This window comes from Leucoraja erinacea, chromosome 29 (genome assembly GCF_028641065.1).
Source record: "Leucoraja erinacea ecotype New England chromosome 29, Leri_hhj_1, whole genome shotgun sequence".
Lineage (NCBI taxonomy): Eukaryota > Metazoa > Chordata > Chondrichthyes > Rajiformes > Rajidae > Leucoraja > Leucoraja erinaceus.
The window spans coordinates 6,191,260-6,213,848 of NC_073405.1; the positions used below are offsets into that span (position 1 = coordinate 6,191,260).

Here is a 22,589-nt window from a genome sequence, read left to right on the forward strand (position 1 = left end):
CACATCCTTGTTCAGCCTGAAGTGCCAAGGAGATAATCCATATTGACTTCACCATGAAATCTTTACCTTAGAAGCCAAATCTGATTCACTCCACATGATACTAATTGTCATCATAGCAAAGGACATGAGACAGGTCAATATTTCATCAGTACTGGAGATCTGTGCTTCAGAACTCCAGTGAAGCTGTTCCAACATTGTGGCAAGTTGCTTAGGGACATCTTGTTCACAAAATACAGAATGAATCCAATCCAGCTAATTTACTGTCTAATGCTGTCAGGTATCAAAGCCAATAGCATTGCACCTTGGTTGAAAGGGGTAAGCATTATGTTGTTAACTTTTCCAATAAGAATTAACAAATAGGTCTGGTAATTCTTTAAAAATCACTGACAGAACACGTATATCAAGACAAGAGAGTTTATTGTCATGTATCCCAGATAGGACAATGACATTCTTGCTTGCATGATTTGCACAAAATGAAATATTGCTCACAAAGTAGTAAAACATGATTAACAAAGTCATTTGGAGTTTGTACGTTCTGCCCGGGACCTGCCTGGGTTTTCTCCAAGAGCTCCGGTTTCCTCCCACACTCCAAAGACGTGCAGGTTTGTAGGTTAATTGGCTTGGTAAAATTGTAAATTGTCCCTCGTATGTGTAGGATAGTGTTAGTGTGCGAGGATCGCTGATCGGCGTGGACTTGGTGGGCCAAAGGGCCCGTTTCTATGCTGTTTCTCTAAACTGAATTAAATCCAATCAATCCGTTTCATTAATAAAATGAATACCCAAATCATATTTTCTCTGACAGCTTTTAAGTATAAAGTCTGAACATATTTATATCAATTTGGGTGAATAACTATTTTATGTCTAAAAATATAAAAACAGCAGTAGCTCACAGTTGGGGCTGAAGAAACCACAGCCGAATGGGTAGGAGTATATGATAGAAAACATACATAAAGTTAATACAGCAGAGATCAACAACACTTAGAAATACAGAATGTAAAAAGAAAATACTGAAATCTATCCGGGAAATGTTTGAAACCACAATTCTTTTAGCAGCAATTGAAATAAAGTGGTGGAGCCAGCTAACTATCAAATCAACTTCAGAGTTCATCTTTTAGAATTTTTGTGATGGAACACATCAGTCTTATCTAAGGTCAGATGGATCAGCCTTACGTGAGCAAGATGGATCACTTTAGAATGGAAGTCAAACATCAAAGGAAACAAATAAATAGGCCAATAGAGCCACCCACACATCATAGGTCAATAGAGATCACCAGCCTGGGAAAGGACAAAGCATTCAGACATTGATGGATGAACCGAGATATCAAAAGAGAGACACCATAGAAGTGTGGAATGAGTTTTAATTAATGTTTTAGACCACCAGAGGAACAGACATTTCCAATTTAGTTCCCTGTGGGTTTCCGCAGCATTCAGTGAAATACCACATGACACTGATGCTGGCACGAGATATTCCAGCCTTGCAACTTCTAGGTTGCTCTCACTTTCCTTCAAAATGTCTCTGAACCATTTTTGTATTAATTTTCCATTTATTTCCAAAGGTTAGAAGTCAGATCAATGTAGTTAGTTCTTCAATTTAATCACATCGTAAGGGCATTTTAAGTTTTCGGGAAACTAATATTTTATCTATTGACCCAATGACATTAATTACCAAAAGCACGGCCCTTCCATCTCACCCTACCGAGTCTTCAGGGGAAAGAAAAACGATATACATGATAATCACCAGCCAGAAAATATTTTAAATGAAAAGCAAGAAAAGAAAGGAAGCAAGGAATGATATGTTTTATCGCCACCATTTCTCTAGTTGTATTTGATGGTAGTTAATGTTGAAGTGTTGCCATGTCTGTTTTGCAAACAGATAATACAGTGCCCTCCATAATGTTTGGATCGCAGACCCATCATTTATTTATTTGGCTCTGCCTCCACAATTTGAGATTTGTAATAGAGACGATCACGTGTGGTTAAAGTGCACATTGTCAGATTTTGATAAAGGCCATTTTTATACATTTTAGTTTCACCATGTAGAAATTACAGCTGTGTTCATACATAGTCCCCCCCCCCCCAATTTCAGGGCACCATAATGTTTGGGATACAGCAATGTCATGTAAATGAAAGTAGTCATGTTTAGTATTTTGTTGCATATCCTTTGCATGCAATGACTGCTTGAAGTCTGCGATTCATGGACATCACCAGTTGCTGGGTGTCTTCTCTAGTGATGCTCTACCAGGCCTGTATTGCAGCCATCTTTAGCTTATGTTTGGTTTGGGGGCAAGTCCCCTTCAGTTTTCTCTTCAGCATATAAAAGGCATGCTCAATTGGGTTCAGATCGGGTGATTGACTTGGCCACTCAAGAATTGACCTTTTTTTTTCCTTTGAAAAACTTTGTTTCTTTAGCAGTATGTTTGGGATCAATAGCTGTAGAATGAACCGCCGGCCAATGAGTTCTGAGGCATTTGTTTGAACTTGAGCAGATAGGATGTGTCTATACATTTCAAAATTCATTATGCTGCTACCATCAGCAGTTGTATCATCAATGAAGGTAAGTGAGCCAGTACCTTCAGCAGCCATACATGCCCAGGCCATAACACCCCCACCACTGTGTTTCACAGAAGAGATGGTATGATTTGGATCTTAGGCAGTTCCTTCTCTCCACCATACTTTGCTCTTGCCATCACCTTGATATAATCTGCCCACAAGACTTTTTTCCAGAACTGTGATTGCTCTTTTAAGTACTTCTTAGCAAACTGTAACCTGGCCATCCTATTTTTGCTGCCAACCTGTGGTTTGCATCTTGCAGTGAGGCCTCTGTATTTCTGTTCATGAAGTCTTTTGCGGACAGTGGTCATTGACAAATCCACACCCGACTCCTGAAGAGTGTTTCTGATCTGTTGGACAGGTGTTTGGGGATTTTTCTTTATTATAGTGAATTTGTTTGTCATCAGCTGTGGAGGTCTTCCTTGGCCTGCCAGTCCCTTTGCTCTTGTTCTTCTTTATGATGTCCCAAACAGTTGATTTTGATAAGCCTAAGCTCTGGCTGATGTCTCTAACAGTTTTATTCTTTTTTCTCAGTCTCATAATGGCTTCTTTGACTTTCATTGGCACAACTTTGGTCCTCATGTTGATAAACGGCAACAAAAGTTTCCAACGGTGATGGATAGACTGGAGAAACGACTAGATGCTGAGAGCTCTCTTATACCTGTATTAAGTAGGCATTTAAACACTGCTGAGCAATTACAAACACCTGTGAAGTCATGTGTCCCAAACTTTATGTGGCCCTGAAATGGGGTGGGGGAGGGGACGACGACTATGTATAAACACAGCTGTAATTTCTAAATGGTGAAACCAAAATATATAAATATACCCTTTAATAAAATCTGACAATGTGCACTTTAACTATATGATTTTTTTCTATTATAAATCTCAAATTGGTGGAGTACAGAGGCAAATAAACAAATGACGGGTCTTTGTCCCAAACATTATGGAGCGCACCGTGGATCCAATTTGCAAGGCCTCTCAAATGAGAAATAATACTTACTCCGAGTTTGGTATAAGAATTCCCATGAACATCTGCAATGAAACCATGGGAAGACAGATTGCCTTGTTTTAACATCCAATTTTAATAGATTACACCTTCAAGAATGCAGTTTCCACACAGGAATGTGCTTTGGTGCATTTCCAAAAGATCAACTCTGATCCAGAGTGCGTTTAAGTCGATAACTTTGGTAACTGCCAAACAGCCCTGGCTTTAGCATGGAAATGACTTGCATGATAATTTTGCTGAAGGTGATGCCAATTGTGAAAACTAAACCTAATCCTTGCGATGAAACTCAGATCAAAATGACAAAGTTTGCAAAATCACATAATACAAGTTACAGATAAGAGTTTTACTTCAAAAGTCCATTTGAACACATATAAAAAAACGAGCACCTTAATCAAAATAATGTTACTGTGCAGCTCAAAAGGCATTTTTCTTTCCAAAATATATAGACTAAATACTCTACAACCATAATCATTGCATTGACAAAGATAATAAAGAGAAATTTACCATTCGGTGCTGGTATTTTACCAACCATGTTACAAAAGTAGCAAAGCAGTCATCTCTTTTTGCAACTCCAACAAAAACACTTCTTGAAGCCACTGATATGTGACTAGGACATTAATGGGAGGATTAATGGAGCACAGTACAAGGTCACCTTATGTGACTGGGGTGCACAGCAGCTGCTGAAATGGACTAGTTTATGAGCATGACTTCTTGCTGTTACCTTGCAGTGGAAGATGGGACCCAGGCATGGTTCTCACCTGCTCTGCGGCAAAAAAAATAGTGCTTGCAGGATCTACTGCATCTCTCATTAAAATGTTCAAGCAGAAGCATTCGTTTATTTGATTGCGCGCGGATCAAAATGCAGCCTTGGTAGCTATCGAAGTGCACAACAAGATTTTGTTGATTACAAGGTTGCAATCTTGAAGAGCAAGATCAAAGGCCAAAACACTTTTGACTGCTAAATGCCTATTTGTTTTCCAAGAATACCATGTTTGCATAAGGTATTTCTCAGTTACGATGTGTTCAAAAGAACCCCAGTTAGGATATAATCATTATTGGCCATGTAGAGGATTATTCAGTTCCTATTTAATAACACTTTTCTCAAAATTTAGGACTTTATCTAAAAAGGCTGTGAGAATACAGGGGTTGGGCCTGTAGGAAAACAATACTTCTCCATGTTTCGGCCCGAAACGTCACCTATTTCCTTCGCTCCATAGATGCTGCTGCACCCGCTGAGTTTCTCCAGCATTTTTGTGTCCCTTCTCCATGTTTAACTAGTTAAAAAACTGCAAATGCTGGGAATATGAAGTAAAGCCTTAAAATATTGGAGATACTCAGCAGGTCACGCAGCAAAGGTGGAGAGAAAAACAAAGTAAATGTTTCTGGTCAATAACTTTGAACCTTGAACCACTGGTCTAAAATCTCAAGTCCGTTTCTCTCTCCATAGATTGTACCAGACACCTCACATGTGCTTCCACAATTTGCTACTTGATTTACTGTAGCTAGTATTAATCTTGCCATTAACACTTTGACCTTGCCAGATTTTCGTAAGTTATTTATAATTGAACCAAAGATTTTAATCAGCATGTTCTAAGAAATATATTTACCAATACACCAAAACAATGTCTTCTGATTAGCATTTTCATTAAATTACAACAAATATTAGCTTTTGCCACTTTTAAGCCATAAGTAACATTAGACTGCTGCTGGGACATTTTTTTTAAAATACAGAAGCACAGTTAAAAATGCGAGCACATTATGTTCTATTCTGAGACAAAATCCTTCTCTCAGCTCCCATTCAAATAAAGACTGCAAATCCACCAAGGACCACTGGGTCAGGATGCACTGCTGCCAAATACTGGCAAACCTTGTGTGTAGGAAGGAACCGCAGATGCTGGTTTACACCGAAGATAGACATAAAATGCTGGAGTAACTAAGCAGGTCAGGTGGCATCTCTGGATAGGAGAAATGGGTAACGTTTCAGATCAAGACCCTTCTTCAGACTGAAGAAAGGGTTCAGGGAGTGCATGCACTGATGAGGGTGAGAGAGAAAGATGGCGAGATGGGGAACCTTGGGTGAAAAAGAGAGGCGCTGAGAGGAGCAATGGGTATTGCACTCTGGTGTTGGAGACTATGGATAGATTCTGAAGCCAATTCTGAATTGTAAATCTGAGGTAGGAAGATTTTCAACTTGAGGAAGTCATGTAAAGAGATGGTTCACAGATCAACCAAGATCTGGGGTGGGAGATTGCAACCTTAATGTGGTCCACCCAGTTTCAGCGAATGCAATCAACCTGGCGTGCACCAACAGAAGATCAAACAGAACAAACATGGGACGACAGATAGCACAATGGGCTAAGAGTTCGGCTGGCGACCGGAAGGTAGCCGGTTCAAATCCCGCTTGGAGTGCATACTGTCGTTGTGTCCTTGGGCAAGACACTTCACCCACCTTTGCCTGTAATGGAATGTTACGGCGGCAGGCGCGGGCACACCGCGACGCCCTGTGTCTCCCTTTCAAGGGAGATGCTAAAAATGCATTTCGTTGTCTCTGTACTGTACACTGACAATGACAATAAATTGAATCATTTCATTTTTTTTTTAACAAGTTGTCTTACAACTTTAGGCTGTGCACGCCATACGCAAGAAGAACCAAGGTCTGAAAGAGTAACCAAACCCCAACTGTATGAACAAATTCTCAGTTCAGTTTCAGCTTATGGTCACGTGTACCAAAATACAGTGAAAAGCCTTTGTTGCATGTTAAACAGTCAGCTGAAAGACAATACATGTTTACAATCGAGCCATTCACAGTGTACAGATAAGGGAATAATATTTACCGCAAAAATTTAAGTAACTGAATAATCCTCCTCCTCTCCCTTCTTCCCCTCTATACCTCCCCTACTTTTCTCTCCCCTCCTCATGCTCCACCTAAACACAACTATTCCCCCCCCCCCCCCACATTCCTTCCTCCAGCTTCACAATTTGCAACTTTTTCAATCCTTTCAACTCACCTCTTTAATCTTTTCATCTCGTCCAACCGTCTGACACTCCCCTTCACCTGTATCAATCCATCCATAAGGGGTTGGACAGGCTAGATGCAGGAAGATTATTCCCGATGTTGGGGAAGTCCAGAACAAGGGGTCACAGTTTAAGGTTAAGGGGGAAATCTTTTAGGACCAAGATGAGAAAATCATTTTTTACACAGAGAGTGGTGAATCTGTGGAATTCTCTGCCACGGAAGGTAGTTGAGGCCACAGTTCATTGGCTATATTTAAGAGGGAGTTAGATGTGGCCCTTGTGGCTAAACGGATCAGGGGGTACGGAGAGAAGGCAGGTACAGGATACCGAGTTGGATGATCAGCCATGATCATATTGAATGGCGGTGCAGGCTCGAAGGGCCGAATGGCCTACACTTGCACCTATTTTCTATGTTTCTATTAGTCTTGCCCCTCCTCTTTTCCAGCTGTCCCTCCCCCCACCCCCTTTTTCAGTCTAAAGAAGGGTCCTGACCCGAAACGTCACGTATCCATGTCCTCCAGAGATACTGCCTGACCCACTGTTATTCCAGCACTTTGAGACTTCCTCAAGATCTGAGAGAATTGCGGAACAATCTTGAGGAGCTAAACAGCCAGTGACAGTGCAATTTTGCTAGTGCAAATGATTGACAGGCCCTATTTGGTGACCAGAACCAGTTGCAAAATACAACCTACAACTATTCTAGGCTTCATTAAATGTCAAATAACAGAATAGAATCATACCTGTGAACGGGATTCCCTGAAGGGATGTATTTAATAATTCAGCTATCGGATTTCTAACTGCTTAACCGATTCAACAAATTACATTGCTCCAGTCATTACTTTCTGCTGTTATCTCTGAAATTGTAATTCCCCATTTTCTCAGTTTCAAAATCACTGAAGACATGAAAGGGAGAGAAATGCCACCTGGAGGCACACCATTTTGTCAAAATTAAGTTCAATCTCACATTTTTAAAGATAAAAAATAGTGATCAAAAAGTTGAAGAATAATCAATACAAAATCATACTTCTGGGAGTCTTATATGAATTCGAAAAAGTACAAGTGGAGAGGCTTTTGTAACAGTTTTTGCCAGTTTTCTTTTCAGGGCTATGGGTTATGTGAGCATCAGCTGTTATCTGACGCTTTCTTCCAAGTATTGGAGATCATGCAAAAATTTAGTAGCTATGAACTGTAAATTGCATCATAGCCAAGCCTTGACTGACCCAGCATCTGCAGTCTCTTGTGTCTCCTGTCTGGTTCTGATCCAAAGGTCATAACTTTCTCTTGGTGGTGAACTACATATTCTTGCTGTTAATCTAACCACTGAAGCAGATAAGAGCGACTGGCTAGTTCAGGGTTAGCTACTGTGTTTGCACAGAGGCCCAGATACCCTGACATTTACAAGAAGATAAATGATGATGTGGAACTGTGATGACCATTTCCCAGCAAGTTTCCGTCTGAGTAGTCAGCAGAAATGCACTCACATTCAGAAACAATAAACTTCTATTGATTAATTTCTGTATTGGGGGTGTCATTTGCAAGGCGATGCACACATCTAATTGTCTCTGAAAGAGTGATTGTGGGTCAACTTCTTGACTCACCACAGTCCCGTCTAGTTTTGTATTAGTAGCAATGTTACAAAATTTTGAGATTTAAAAAATCAAGTCTGCAATTTATCCCATCAGATAAAGCATAACAATAAGTTTAATTTGACACCAAATTCACTTTCATATCTCAAGTATTAAAAAAGTTATGACCATTTTCATACTCGGAAATTAGCATCTTGTTCCCTATTGATTTTCAATGGACATTACAAAAAAGCTGTGATCTTGGATAGTCAAACGCCCATTTCTTAAGGAAAGATTAACATTTTTAAATAGCCTAAGTGTCCAAAGATTATTCACAAATAATTCACAATATAACATGATTTTTATATCTAATTTACATTAATTTATAGGCCAAATGGAAGGAATTTAGTGTTCAATTGCTGTAAATAAATGCCCATTTAAATCGGCTTTCCAGTGGGTTCCTGTGAACGCGCTGATTTAGAACGTTGACATAGCGCTGGATTAGTGCCCTCAAATGCCGAGAAAAATACTGCGGGATATAAAAAGCCCAAAATGAACCACTCGCTATAGATAACTTTAATTACAGGATTATATATATGCCCCATTTAATGTAAAAATAAGGTACATACCTTTAATTGTTTACTTTATAAAACCCTGGGGCTGCGAGAGATTGCGGAATCAGAGAGTAATTTTAAAACTATTAGAACTATATTATCGAGGCCTATAAAACTAATAATACCTTTTGCGACCGGGTCTTGCAGCGATTTTTCGTTAATGATTTACTAGGCTGAACATGTGCGATTAGTACAGCCTAGTAAAAATCGCGTTTAAAACCCGCCCCCTCCAAACAGCGCCAAAATCGCCGACATGGCTGAGGGCAGATTCCCAATGACGATTCAGGTAGGTTTTGTAACATACCTAGTATTAGCTGAGAGATACGTTTCAGTGCTCCAACTGAGATCAATGAACGTAGCACAGACTAGGCATTGAATGTAACTGTACATCTCACTGCTGGGTGCCAAAACTGCAATTTCTATTTGGTCTCTACAGTGTCAAAACTATCGTTTTTTTTTTTAAAGTTTGGTTTGTACTTTCGAATTTTTCTAGCTGGTGAGTTTACTCTCTGTTGGAAAAGTGCCTGGTTTATCAAGAGTGAATTTTTTTGATTGCCCGTTGAAATCAGAATGATCCCATGGAAATGCAAAGGAATAAGAAATTACAGTGTCTAACAGCAAGTAATCCCGGTTGGAAGATGTGCAGAAAATTGAAATCCAGCAGGAACTGATCCTGTCCCTCTGAGAGATTGTAATTTTCAAAATCATCCCTGTTTATCATTCTATAGTGGTTATTCTACAGTCCAAAAATGATTTTGGACTCTCCCGACTAAATTGTGAAGTCAACAAGAAAACCATTTTCATTATAAATCCGTTCCAATGAAAACAATTAACCTGATTCATTGTGTAAGAAGGAACGGCAGATGCTGGCTTAAACCGAAGATAGACACAAAATGCTGGAGTAACTCAGCGGGACAAGCAGCGTGTCTGGAGAGAAGGAATGGGTGAAGTTTCAGGTCGAGACTTCTTCAGACCCGATTCATCGTTTCTCTTACCTTGTATGCTGTGTAATTCTAGCATTCTGTAATTTTATTCACAACTCCAAATATGCTTCCTAGAGTCTCCATATTTAAAAGAAGCAACTGAACAAAACTGAACCTTTTGCCCTTACATGTTCTCACTGCATGAAAGTCAAAAAGCACAGGACGGCTTATCAGAATTTTTTTTTTGCATGTGATTAACACACCAAAAATAATCAGATCACGACTAATTTGTAGCCTCTTGCTGAAACAGTAATTATGCAGTAGAAATGAAATGAAAATTGAAAGCACGATTAGCTGGGAGCATTTCATACCAAGGCTGGGTTTATTCAATCACCCAGTAATGTTGTAATGTTACTCCGATACTGAAGTGATACTGATGGAATTATGTAAGCAGAGTAAGGGAACATAATAGAACCTCTATGTTTAAGTTCAAATAGGTCTCACAATTAGCTTAAACACCTTAGACGAACAAGCATTCTCAGTTGTACCTTTGTGATTAACTGTCCTGAGGCATTGCTTGCTTGGAATGTCCCATAATCTCACCGTCTCATCGTGCGATCCTGATAACAGCAAGGTCCCATCAATGGAGACCGATAGGCAAGTCACCTGGTTCCTGAGGACAGAAATTCCCAATCAGTTCAACAATTCCACATGTATTATTTTTGCCATGTTCTCTTCTGTACCCATGACATTGATTGGGATATGGCCCCATTAGCACTGACCACCCCACCCAGATCTCCGTTGGTTGGGAGTTACACTTACAATTATAATCACAGAATATTTAACCACAAAGATTTGCTGGAAGCCTCAATCCACTCCATGCATTTGCAATTTTTGCCGCAGATATTCTGGCAATGAATAGGAATATTCTTCAGACAATTTTCATCAGGTGTTGCGTGGCACAGTGGCGCAACGGTAGAGCAGCTGCCTTACAGCGCCAGGGACCAGGGTTCGATCCTGACTACAGATGCTGTCTGTACTGAGTTTGCATCTTCTCCCTGTGACCACGTGGGTTTTCTCTGGGTGCTCCAGTTTCCTCCCACATTCCAAAGACGTACAGGTTCGTAGGTTAATTGGCTTCTGTAAATTGTCCCTAGTGCAAGTGTTTGGGGTGATTGCTGGTCAGAGTGGACTCGTTGGGCTGAAAGGCCTGTATTTACATTGCATCTCTAAAGTCTAAAGAATGCAACTATCTTGGCCAGCGTTAAATGCATATCCCTGCTCATCTCTGAGAAGGTAGTAGTAAATTATCTTCTTGAAGGTCTGAAGCCTCCCTGGCAAAAACAATGTATGTTGAGAATGATGAAGCAATGGAAATATGTTTCCAGGTCTGAATGGTGAGAGACTTGAAGGGAAACATTGTTTTGGTATTGGTTTATTATTGTCATTGTGAGAAAAAGTGACACACTTTACTTTGCATGCCATCCAGGTAGATCACCCCGACATGAATACAATTTAGAGTGACAGTCACGGAGAAAGTTCAGATGAAAGTAAGAGTGTGAAGGCCACATGGAGGTAGACTGATGGATCTGGAATACATCCTTAGCTTACAAGAGTCTGATGACAGTGGGGAAGAAGCTGTCCTTGAATCTGGTGGTATGTACTTTCAAGCTCCTGTATCTTCTGCCTGACAGGAAATGGGGAAGAGGGCTTGGCAGTGGTGCAAGTGGTCCTTGATTAAGTGGGTTGCTTTCCCACCACAGGTTTGCGTGATGGGCTGGCCTGTGTCTACAGTTCTCTGCAATTTCTTGTGTTCTTCGGCTAAGCGGTTGCCAAACCAAGCTGTGATGCATGACCGATAGCATGCTTTTGTATGATGCATCTATAGAGATTGGGATGAGTAATTTCAAACAAGCTAAAATTCCTTAGTCTTCTGAGTTGTGGTGTAGGTGGTAGTGTTTCAGGCACTTGTTCTTGGTGGGTTAGGTTGTGGGTTTGATATCTGCTCAAGGAATGGCTTTGCTAAACATTTTGGAGATGGTGAGCACTGCAACTATACAATGACCCTGTGGTGAAGGACATTATCAGGTTGTGGATGGGATCCTAATCAAGTGGGTTTCAGGCTTATTGAATTTTATTGGACTCGCACCTTACTCACTATCTGGGCGACTTTAGAGTATTACAACTTTTCGTGTAGGGAGAAATTTAAAGGGAAAAGTAAGACATTTAACCGGGGGAAAGGGAAGAAAAGGAATTGAAAAGGGCCATTTAAATCAATCAGTACAGAAAGCAATGGAGAATAACAAAGAATAGCAAAGAAATCTCATCAGGAAACCTCAAGTGATACTTGGATGGGTGGCAGGGCGAAGATTTTAATTAAGAGTTGTGTCAACAAAATAAGGCGATATGCTCAACGGAATAGGGATACAGATCAAGGGATGCACAACAGAGATTTGAGCAAGCTAAAAGCTGGAAGGTAAAGCCAGCTAGGAAAGCTTCATTGCAGGAAGGAGGCAGGTAAAGAAAGGGTGGGATTAAACAGAGAAGGCAGATGTGCTGTGGAATGGGGGGGGGGGGAGGAGGAGCGGGGAAGCGAGGGGGGAAAGGGGGAGAGGGGGAGAAAGAAAAAGGGAGAGGGGGGAGAAAGAAAGAGAGAGAGAGAAAGAGAGAGAGAGAGAGAAAGAACGAGAGAGAGAACGAGAGAGAGAAAGAGAGAACGAGAGAGAGAGAGAGAGAGAGAGCGAAAGAGAAAGAGAGAAAGAGAGAAAGAGAGAATGAAAGAGAGAGATGGAGAGAGAATTAGGCAGATACGCACTGATAATAAATATCCAGAAACAAGCACAAAATGAGCCCAGAGGTCCCTGAACAGAGTCGAGGGAGGAGGTATAGCGACAGGTCAACGTTGCATCTCCTGCAGTTGTAGGGAAAGTACCGGGGGAGGGGGTGGTTTGGGTGGGAAGAGACGAGTTAACCAGCGAGTTGCGGAGGAAACGTCTCTGCGGAAGGCAGAAACGGGTGGAGATGGGAAAATTTGGCTAGTGGTGGGATCCGTTGGAAATGGTGGAAATTTCACAGGATTATGCATTGCATGGCTGATAGGGTGGAAGGTAAGGATTAGGGGACTCTGCCTCTGTTGCGACTAGGAGGAGGGGGAGCAAGGGTGTAGCTGTGGGGTACCGAGGAGACACGAGTGAGGGCCTCATCTATGATGGGAGAGAGGTACCCCCGTTACCTAAAGAATGAGGGCATCTTGGACGTTCAAGCATGGAACACCTCATCTTGGGCATAGACAGAGGTATTGGGAGTAGGGGATAGAGTCTTTGCAGGAAGCAGGGTGGGAAGAAGTGTAGTCGAGATAGTTGTGGGAGTCAGTGGGATTGAATAAGAGAGTTGGATCTTTATCACTGAAAAAATTGCAAATGCGTCAAAAGTTGTGAGCCCGTCTGAACCACTGCATATTTATCAAGTCTGTCTCATGCAGCCAACAATTAGCATGCAATTTCAAAGGTTTAATGAAATTTCAAAATAATTTTCTGCCAGGGCAACTACTGTAAATGCCAGCATCTGTCTATTTAGCTTGCCAAGGCTCATCACACGCTGTGTCAGATACTGGTGAAGTGTTAAAGGCTTTTGACTTTGTTTTTTTTTCAAATGTTTGACTTTGCTGCAGAAATGTGTACATAAAGAGCAATTAAGCTGAAATTGCTGCTGAACGTCTATGTGAAAGAATCATAATTTAGAAGCGTTAATAATGGGCTGATTATAGATGGTGACCAACAGAATGCAGTGACACTAATGCATGCAATAGAGTGAAAGATGATAATAATAAATAATAATATTTTTATTTATAGAGCACTTTAAAAACGAACATAGCTGCAACAAAGTGCTGTACATCACTAATCATTGACAAAAAAGTTAATACACACCAAAAATAACAATCAAAAGAAATAGTAGGAAAAGACATGTAAAATAAAGAAACATTAAAAACACCACAAACAGAAGCAAAGCCTCAGACATGGTCAAAAGCCAGGGAGTACAAATGTGTTTTAACACTGGATTTGAAGATGGACAGAGAGGGGGCCTGTCTGATGTGCAACGGCAGGGTGTTCCAGAGTGCTGGAGCAGCACCAGAGAAGGCTCTATCCCCTCTGAGCCTCCGACTAGACCTCGGTACCTCCAGGAGCTGACCAGCTGACCTGAGGGACCGGGCAGGAGCGTATGGGTGGAGCAGCTCAGAGAGGTAAGGCAGGGCGAGCCGATTCAGAGATTTAAAAACAAATAACAGTATCTTAAAATGAACTCGAAAGTGCACCGGGAGCCAGTGGAGGGAGGCCAGAATTGGCGATATGTGCTCCCTCTTTCGAGTCCCTGATAACATTGTTCAGGTAATTTATTATTTGCCCAGTTTGATGATTTTCATGTATAAGTATGTTCATGTATAACTGAGAAGTGTCGTTATTATTATTAATTTATTTATTTTTCCCCCCCTTTAGTTTAGGGGGGTTTTGTTTTTCCCTTTTTTCCTTTTCTTTTTGTCTTTTTATCTATGTGTTTTTTTTACATTTATAAGTTTTCTTTTAAAGATTTAACTATATTTACATAGAGACCGTGGAGGTCTATATTCAATGTGTATTTTGACACTGGTCTCATATTAGGTTATATGAAGAAAGACTGGATAGACTCGGCTTGTACTCGCTAGAATTTAGAAGATTGAGGGGGGATCTTATAGAAACTTACAACATTCTTAAGGGGTTGGACAGGCTAGATGCAGGAAGATTGTTCCCGATGTTGGGGAAGTCCAGAACTAGGGGTCACAGTTTAAGGATCAGGGGGAAATCTTTTAGGACCGAGATGAGAAAAACATTTTTCACACAGAGAGTGGCGAATCTCTGGAATTCTCTGTCATAGAAGGTAGTTGAGGCCAGTTCATTGGCTATATTTAAGAGGGAGTTAGATGTGGCCCTTGTGGCTAAAGGTATCAGGGGGTATGGAGAGAAGGCAGGTACAGGATACTGAGTTGGATGATCAGCCATGATCATATTGAATGGAGGTGCAGTCTATTGGGAAAAAAAAACACAATAAAAAGATTTTAAAAGAAAGAAAGAAAGACAGAGAAATGTCGAAAATTTAAATTCATTTAGAAATAGTATTGGGGAGGCAGTCTATTGGAAAAAAATATTCATTCTGCCTTGTAATCAGTGAAACGGAGTGAAATTCCCTTTACTTAACCAACTGAAGCTCCCCAACAGTGGTTTTATTGGAGCTCATTCACAGCACCCGTCTCGATCAACAACACGCCAAAAGTCGATTTAAATAGTTAATGAACAATTAATTACCGATGTCCCTTGAATATCTGACTGGCATCTTTATCAGTCTGAAAATTCTTCTCTCTCTCAACGGGCTGCAAATGAGAAAAATCCATTATAAGCGCATGGACTCAGACCAAGATACATTTTTTTTTGAGACACAAACAAAAACTATTTAAACATTTAAAAATAATTCTATGTGTTGCAAATCTGCAATTGTATTAATGATCAATCCCAAGTAAAGAATGTGCAGAATAGCCCAGTGTTACATCCCCCACCTTTACTCGTTGAATACTTAAGAGGGAGACTGGAAGATGCAAAAGCCGCTGGTCTTTGGCTCCTGGGCTACCAAGACGTGATGGGGAAAAAAGTATGAAAGACAGTTTAGCCGTAATCAGAAGATTATGCCTTTGCAATGAAATACTAAGATCATGAGTAAGTAAGGCTTCAAATGGATCAATTTAAATGTTGAATATTATCACTGCTGAGTAGGATCATGTACAAAGTTTACCATCACAACATGCTTCAATGCGTATAGCTGTAGTGAGGACTGTTCTCGACAATATTCAACCTAAAGTTCATTGCTTTGAGCACTTATTAAACGGGGGAGGATTAACGTAATGTGAGATAGGGATATAGGCTGCAGGAATAAAAAAAATAAGAATCTCGCAGCATAAACCTTGCTCCAGCACCGATGCTGATGAGAGTGGTTAAAGTTCAGTTATAAAGCAATAAATAACATGCTGCTTAGAATGAGAATCAGCTCAGCAAGCACACAGCAGTCAAAGTCTTAATCAATGAAGTATTCATTCGGCTCTCAACTTCCGTTATCTGCGTCTACACCTTTAGTTCACCCCTTCCACGTAACTGACTCTTCTGATCATCTGCTCCATCAAATTATCAAGCGTTTTTACAATCCTTTCCAGGTCAGCTTTTCTCTAGAAATCTTCAGCATTGGCGGTCCTGTACTGACAAGCACAGCAGTGCATGCCATGTCCACGGTCTACTGAACATTCTGCATAAACTGCAAAGTAGATGCGCAGCAAACAAAAATGATAATTTCTATTGATATTTTGACAGTATCCTGTAAACAACCTACCAATGTAGAGTGGAATGAAAGGAAATTCAAGCAATATTAAAAATATTCTCAGAGCATCAACACATTACGCTTTTTTAAAGAGAAATACTGGTAAACGCAAAAATCTCATTCAACACTTTTACATCTCGCGCTGCCTCGACAAGGCCACCGACATAATCAAGGACGAGTCGCACCCTGACCACTCCCTCTTCTCCGCTCTCCCATCAGCAAAAGGTATCGAAGTGTGAAAATGCACACCTTCAGATTCAGGAACAGTTTCTTCCCAGCTGTTATCAGGCAACTGAACCATCCTACCACCAACTAGAGAGTGGTCCTGAGCTACCATCTACCTCATTGGAGACCCTTGGACTATATTTGATCGTACTTTGCTAAACATTATTCAGTTTATTCCCTTTATCATATACCTGTACACTGTGGATGGCTCGATTGGAATCATGTATAGGGTGATTTCACCAAATGTCAAATGAGCGTAGATCCCCCCTCACGTGACCGAAAAATTTAACTGGAGGACATATGTCACTTCGGTACATGTTAGTGAATGGGGAAACACGCACTTTCACACCCGTTAAAAACATGGAAAACATCAAAAGTAAGTTAACAATGCCTTACTTTTGATGAAATTCAGCGAGCAAACGCGATAATTCCCGATATTTTGGACCTTTAAATCTCCACGGCAAATGTCTGCTGTTCACTTCCGCTGTTTTTCCACCTTCAGTTCCCTCTTGTAATTACCTTACTTTCTATCTTTTTTTGCCTGAAAATTTAGGTCGCTGTGCTTCACGGTCACCCCGACTAGTACAGAAATTTTCAGCTCAAAAATCGGCCGTTTTCCATGTTTTTAACGGGTGTGAAAGTGCGTGTTTCCCCATTCACTAACATGTACCGAAGTGACATATGTCCTCCAGTTAAATTTTTCGGTCACGTGAGGGGGGATCTACGCTCATTTGACATTTGGTGAAATCACCCTACTGTCTTTCTGCTGGCTGGTTAGAACGGAACAAAAGCTTTTCGCTATACCTCGGTACACATGGCAATAAACTAAACTAAAACACCACTTGTTACAAGTTCACCAACACTATCCTGACACCCACATGCAGGCCATCATTCACATGACACACATAAATACAACTGCATTGATCTGACAGGGTATAACATGTCTAAACCTGAACATTTGCTCCAGTACCTGTGCTCAGTGGGTGTCATGTGTAACACCTACAATACTCAACGTGGTTAATCGCTATGATATTTTGACCCCTTCTGTCAGATTCACAACTCCCAGAAGGGCAAGCTCAGCAGGAACAAGTCTCTACTTCATGCAGTCTCTCCAAGTTACACACCATTCTGACCTGAAATATAATCACAAAATGCTGGAGTAACCCAGCGGGTCAGGTCGCGACCCGACCCGACCCGAAACATCTCCTATTCCTTTTCTCCAGGGATGTTGCCTGTCCCGCTGAGTTACTCTGTATCTCAGCGGGACAGGCAGTATCATTGTGTATCTAACTTTGGTGTAAACCAGCATCTGCAGTTCCTTCCTGCACAAATCTATGTCACCAACACTTCATTACTACAAGGTCAAAACACTAGAACTCTCTCACAAGGACAGTAAACATTTAAGAAAGCCACCATGCTCTTGGGGAGAATTAGGAAATACTTTTATACTGGTTACCTTGCTTGAAACAACCATTGCAATTTTTTTCCCCTTGTTTATTCAATCTAATGACTCATCAAATAAAATAAATCCCTGAATGCTAGATCTACTCGGTCTGTTCCCAATCAAGATGGCATCGAGTGCCAATAGCCTCAGTTCTTCACATGAATATATCACTGCTTCTTTAAAAAAGGCAGGCTAATGGTGATTTTTTAAAATATATTGCACAATTTTTAAGCAATAAAACTCTACCACTGAATTATTGCACTCTTCAGATAATTAAATAAATTAATTTCAAAGACTAACACACTGTCACTTCCTTCTACTCCTGGCAGAATGTCACACGATCTGCACTTACATTGCACTTAAATGACTGCTTTGAGCTCAGCAGCGATGGTTAAGCAAGTGCAGTAAAATTCCATTAAGCCCTCTCAATCCCATCTATTTTTTGAAGTTTTTATTTCCCTGCACTTTAACCAGAGCCCGAAAAAGCAACTTTATATTATACAGAACCTAAAATCCTCTAATTGATTGTGTACTTCAGGTATTTTATCAATGAGTGTGCCGGAGTGGTGCTCAGACATCTGCAATCCCAAAGTCAATTGTCATTCTTGGGTAAGTCAATCATGTCTACATTTTAAAAGTGAACACACATGTCACTGAGGAATACAGTGAAGCAAGACTGGGGCATCAAGGAGAAACCACTCCAAGTTGACACATAGCAATATGATTAGGTAGCTTGCAGACCCAAGACATCACCACAAATGTTCCTCAAGAGAGTCTACCAGATCCAACCATTGTCAGCTACTTCAATCACCATTTTTTAATCATAAAGTCAACAATGGAGGTGATGATGGAAAGTGAATATTCAATTCCGCTGAAGGGTCCATTGTCTGAAGAATTGTCCCGGCGCAAAACATCACTTAGGCACGTCCTCCAGAGTGGCTGCCCGACATGCTGAGTTACTCCAGCAACGTGTGGTTTATTTTCTACACCGCTCAGTCCGCATAACCTACCCGATCTCCCAATTGCCAAACATTTTAACTCCCCCTCCCATACTGACTTTTCCGTCCTGGGCCGCTTCCACTGTGGGTGAGGCCCAGCGCAAAATGGAGGAACAGCACCTCATATTTCGCTTGAGCAGCTTACACCCCAGTGGTATGAATATTGACTTCTCTAACTTCAAGTAACCCTTGCTATCTCTTCATCCCTCCCCCTTCGTGGTTCTCCGACCATTCTGACTGACCCCCTGATTAAATGTTATCTCTGTATGCTTCGTTGTCACCTTTTTCCAGCTAACAATGATCTATTCTACATTTTCCCTGGACACTATCCCCTTTGATGTCTCATTTTCACACCAACATCTCCTGATCTCTGTCTCCCTCTCCCCTGACTCAATCTGAAGGGTCTCGACCCAAAACAACATCCATTCCTTCTATGCAGAGACGCTGCCTGTCCCACTCAGTTACCCTAGCATTTTGTGTCTATCCTCGGTGTAAACCAGCATCTGCAGTTCCCATGCATCAAACTGCTTCCTAATAGCAAGTTGTGACAGTGAGATGAACACACTGCACACGCGCTATAGTTTGAGTGCTGTGGGAGTGGTGGAAAGGTAAAGAGAAGGAGAGAAAAGTAGAATAAAGATTGGTGGGATTTTTAATGCAAATGTTTAACTTGATATTGAGTTTGCTGATAATCAATTTTAAGATGAATTAGAACAGGCCATTGAATTCCAGGGCACAGGGACTAACCTGGCACTAGCTCAGCAGGCAGAGTTCCCAACCTGAAAGCTGAGGAAATTGGCAACGTGCTAGTCTTTCGGTGCTGTGTGGGAGCTCCAAGGCACTGTACTCGGCCAAGCAGAGGCTGTACTTCAGCTTACCCTTGGCAAGAGCCAGCTTGGGGCTCGTCAGTACCTTCATCGTTTTTTCATTTAAGAGTTTCGGCGTCTGAAGAACTTTCTCTTTGCAATATTCTGATGCAAAGTTTGAGTATGCTTACGCACTTTTATGTTCACAAGCGCAATTGGTGCAGTTAAGCAAAAAGTTTAATATCAATTAGCATTTAATGCTTCCAGGACAAGGGGTCACAGCTTAAGGATAAGGGGGAAATCCTTTAAAACCGAGATGAGGAGAACTTTTTTCACACAGAGAGTGGTGAATCTCTGGAACTCTCTGCCACAGAGGGTAGTTGAGGCCAGTTCATTTGCTATATTTAAGAGGGAGTTAGATGTGGCCCTTGTGGCCAAGGGGATCGGAGGGTATGGAGAGAAGGCAGGTACGGGATACTGAGTTGGATGATCAACCATGATCATATTGAATGGCGGTGCAGGCTCGAAGGGCCGAATGGCCTACTCCTGCACCTAATTTCTATGTTTCTATGTTTCTATGTATTGCAAAGGGATTTTACTTGTAAATCTTGGGCTTCAAGCAAGGATAATAGATTAGTTTATTATTATATGCACTAGGATGCGATGCAATCCCTTGTTCACGTGAATTGCAAAGTGTACAATATACATAAAATAATGATAAATACAGTAGATATGATGAGTACAAAGCAGCAAAATGGTGCAAAGACAGCAGTGTAAAAATCTGAGAAGTTCAAGCCAATATTAAAGTAATAACCGAATGAGGTTCAGTTCAGTTTAGTTTATTGTCGCATGTATCGCGGTACAGTGAAAAGTGGAATGAGAGTATGTGGCAGTACCTTTTGGGAATGGAGTGTGAAAGAGGAGATTGGTTCAGAAGTTAAATAGCAAACGAGAAAAACCTGCTGAGTTTACAAGCCATTGCTCCTTCTCCTAGAAGGTATAAGACAGAAAAGGAAATAGCCGGAGTGGCAGGAATCCTTGACGAAATTTCCAGCCTTCCTGATGCAAAGCATCGTGAAGATGGACTGGATGTAAGCAAGCCTTTCCTTCCTCCTGCATCAGCTCCATCTATACAACATGCTGCCTCGTGAAAACAGCCAACACAATCAAGGAGACACCAGAGAAAACCAATGCTGGAATCTTGAGCAAAACACAAGGTGCCGGGAGAACTTAGACGGCCAGACACCTTCTGTCAATTAACAGTGGCTGCACAGTTGCTGCCGTACAGTGCCAGGGACCCTAGTTTGATCCTGAATACTGATGCTGTCTGCATGGAGTTTGTACGTTCTCTGTGACCGCCTGAGTTTCCTCCGGGTGCTCCGGTTTCCAAAGACATATAGGTATGTAGGTAAATTGGCTTCGGTAAAAATTGTAAATTCTCCCTAGTGTGTAAGATAGTGCTAGTGTAGATGTGCAGGCCGCTGATCAGTGCAGACTCGGTGGGCTGAAGGGCCTGTTTCCACGCTGTATCTATAAAGTCTCAGGTAAAATTTAAAGTGGAAACACTATATTCTGCATTGCTTAATTTTCTCTTGGCACTGCCTGTTGTTCTTGTGTCTGGTTTGAACGTACTCATGTATGGCATAATTTGACAGGACAGCACACAAAACAAAGTTTTATCTACTATATCTTAGTAAACGTGAACATAACAAAGCAACGCCAATATCAGTGGAAGGGAGTGTGTAGGAAGGAACTGCTGGTTTAAACCAAAGATAGACACAAAATGCTGGAGTAACTCAGAGGGACAGGCAGCATCTCTGGAGAGTTGGAATGGGTGACGACTTGGGTCTGAAGAAAGGTCTCGACCCGAAATATAACCTTCTCTCCAGAGATGCTACCTGTCCTGCTGAGTTACTCCTGCAATTTGTGTCTATCATGGGAAGGGAATGATGAGCCCGGAATGCACTGGTGCAATCCCGGTGGTCAGAAGCAGAGGCATTGCCATTCAAGGCTGAGATGTCTCTCATCACAATACTTTCAAAGGCACATTGGTACAAGTTCGAGATAATCCTCTTGGACATGCACTTTCCAGATCATTGCATCAAAATGGAGCGACTGTGTTCGATTGTTGCTATAGTGTCATACCCAACTTTTGGCTGAAATCTATACAGGTCTTCAGAACAAAATGAGGGAAACAAATAAATGATTTTAACTGTTTTGATGCTGACATGAAGCAGATAGATATGCTGCACATAACACACAAATATTGTGGCGTTGTACAATGTATTCAACACTAAATGGGGTCTTCAGATAAAGGAGGTTGAACGATCAAGAAAGTAAATTGGGCAAATATAGTTTAGAGATACATCTTCGAAAATAGGCCCTTCGGCCCACTGAGGCTGCACCGACCAGCAATCCCCACACACTAACACTATCTTATTTACAATAACACAAAGCCAATTAACCTACAAACCTGCACGCTTTGGAAGTGTGGGATGAAAGCAGAGATCCCGGAGAAAACCCAAGCAGGTCATGGAGCAAACATACAAACTCCGTATAGACAAGCACCCATGGCCAGAATTGAACCTGGGTCTGTGAAGGTGTAAGGCAGCAACTCTGCCACTCCGCACCGTGCCGCACATCTCCAGGAGAAAAAGTACAATCTGTCCTCATTTTTATATTTCCACTATAAATACTTAGGTCTACAATTATAATGGAAACTGCTTTTGTAGTCACACTATATTTATGTCCTGCTGCCATTGTAGAGTGCAACCGATCTCGGAATAAAATGATTCATATTCATTTCATCCTTAACCATAAAATGCAGTTCATCATCTCTATACATGATTTGTATCCCTTGTATTTAAATTATTGACATTTTATTTTTCTTATCTTGGTAAACAATAATATTAAGCTGTATTTTTCTTTTTTTTGTTTAAAATCATTAAAATGCCTGAATGACAAAGGACCCGGCTAATCAGATGAATCCAATTTAACCTTCAGACTGTCCTGTGGAAACTGGCCTCAGCATTGGTAGTTATAGAAAAGCC

The 22,589-nt window shown here is 41.1% G+C and overlaps 1 protein-coding gene across 1 annotated transcript in view; it reads right to left on the reverse strand.

The window, feature by feature from the left end:
- wdr18 (WD repeat domain 18) overlaps positions 1-22,589 on the reverse strand; it is a 120,727-nt gene that overhangs the window by 31,155 nt on the left and 66,983 nt on the right. Inside the window, exons 6-7 of the mRNA XM_055658433.1 lie at positions 15,010-15,074; positions 10,222-10,346 (exon numbers count right to left, since the gene is read on the reverse strand). Coding sequence (XP_055514408.1) covers positions 10,222-10,346; positions 15,010-15,074 — 190 coding nt within the window. The remainder of the gene's footprint in view (positions 1-10,221; positions 10,347-15,009; positions 15,075-22,589) is intronic.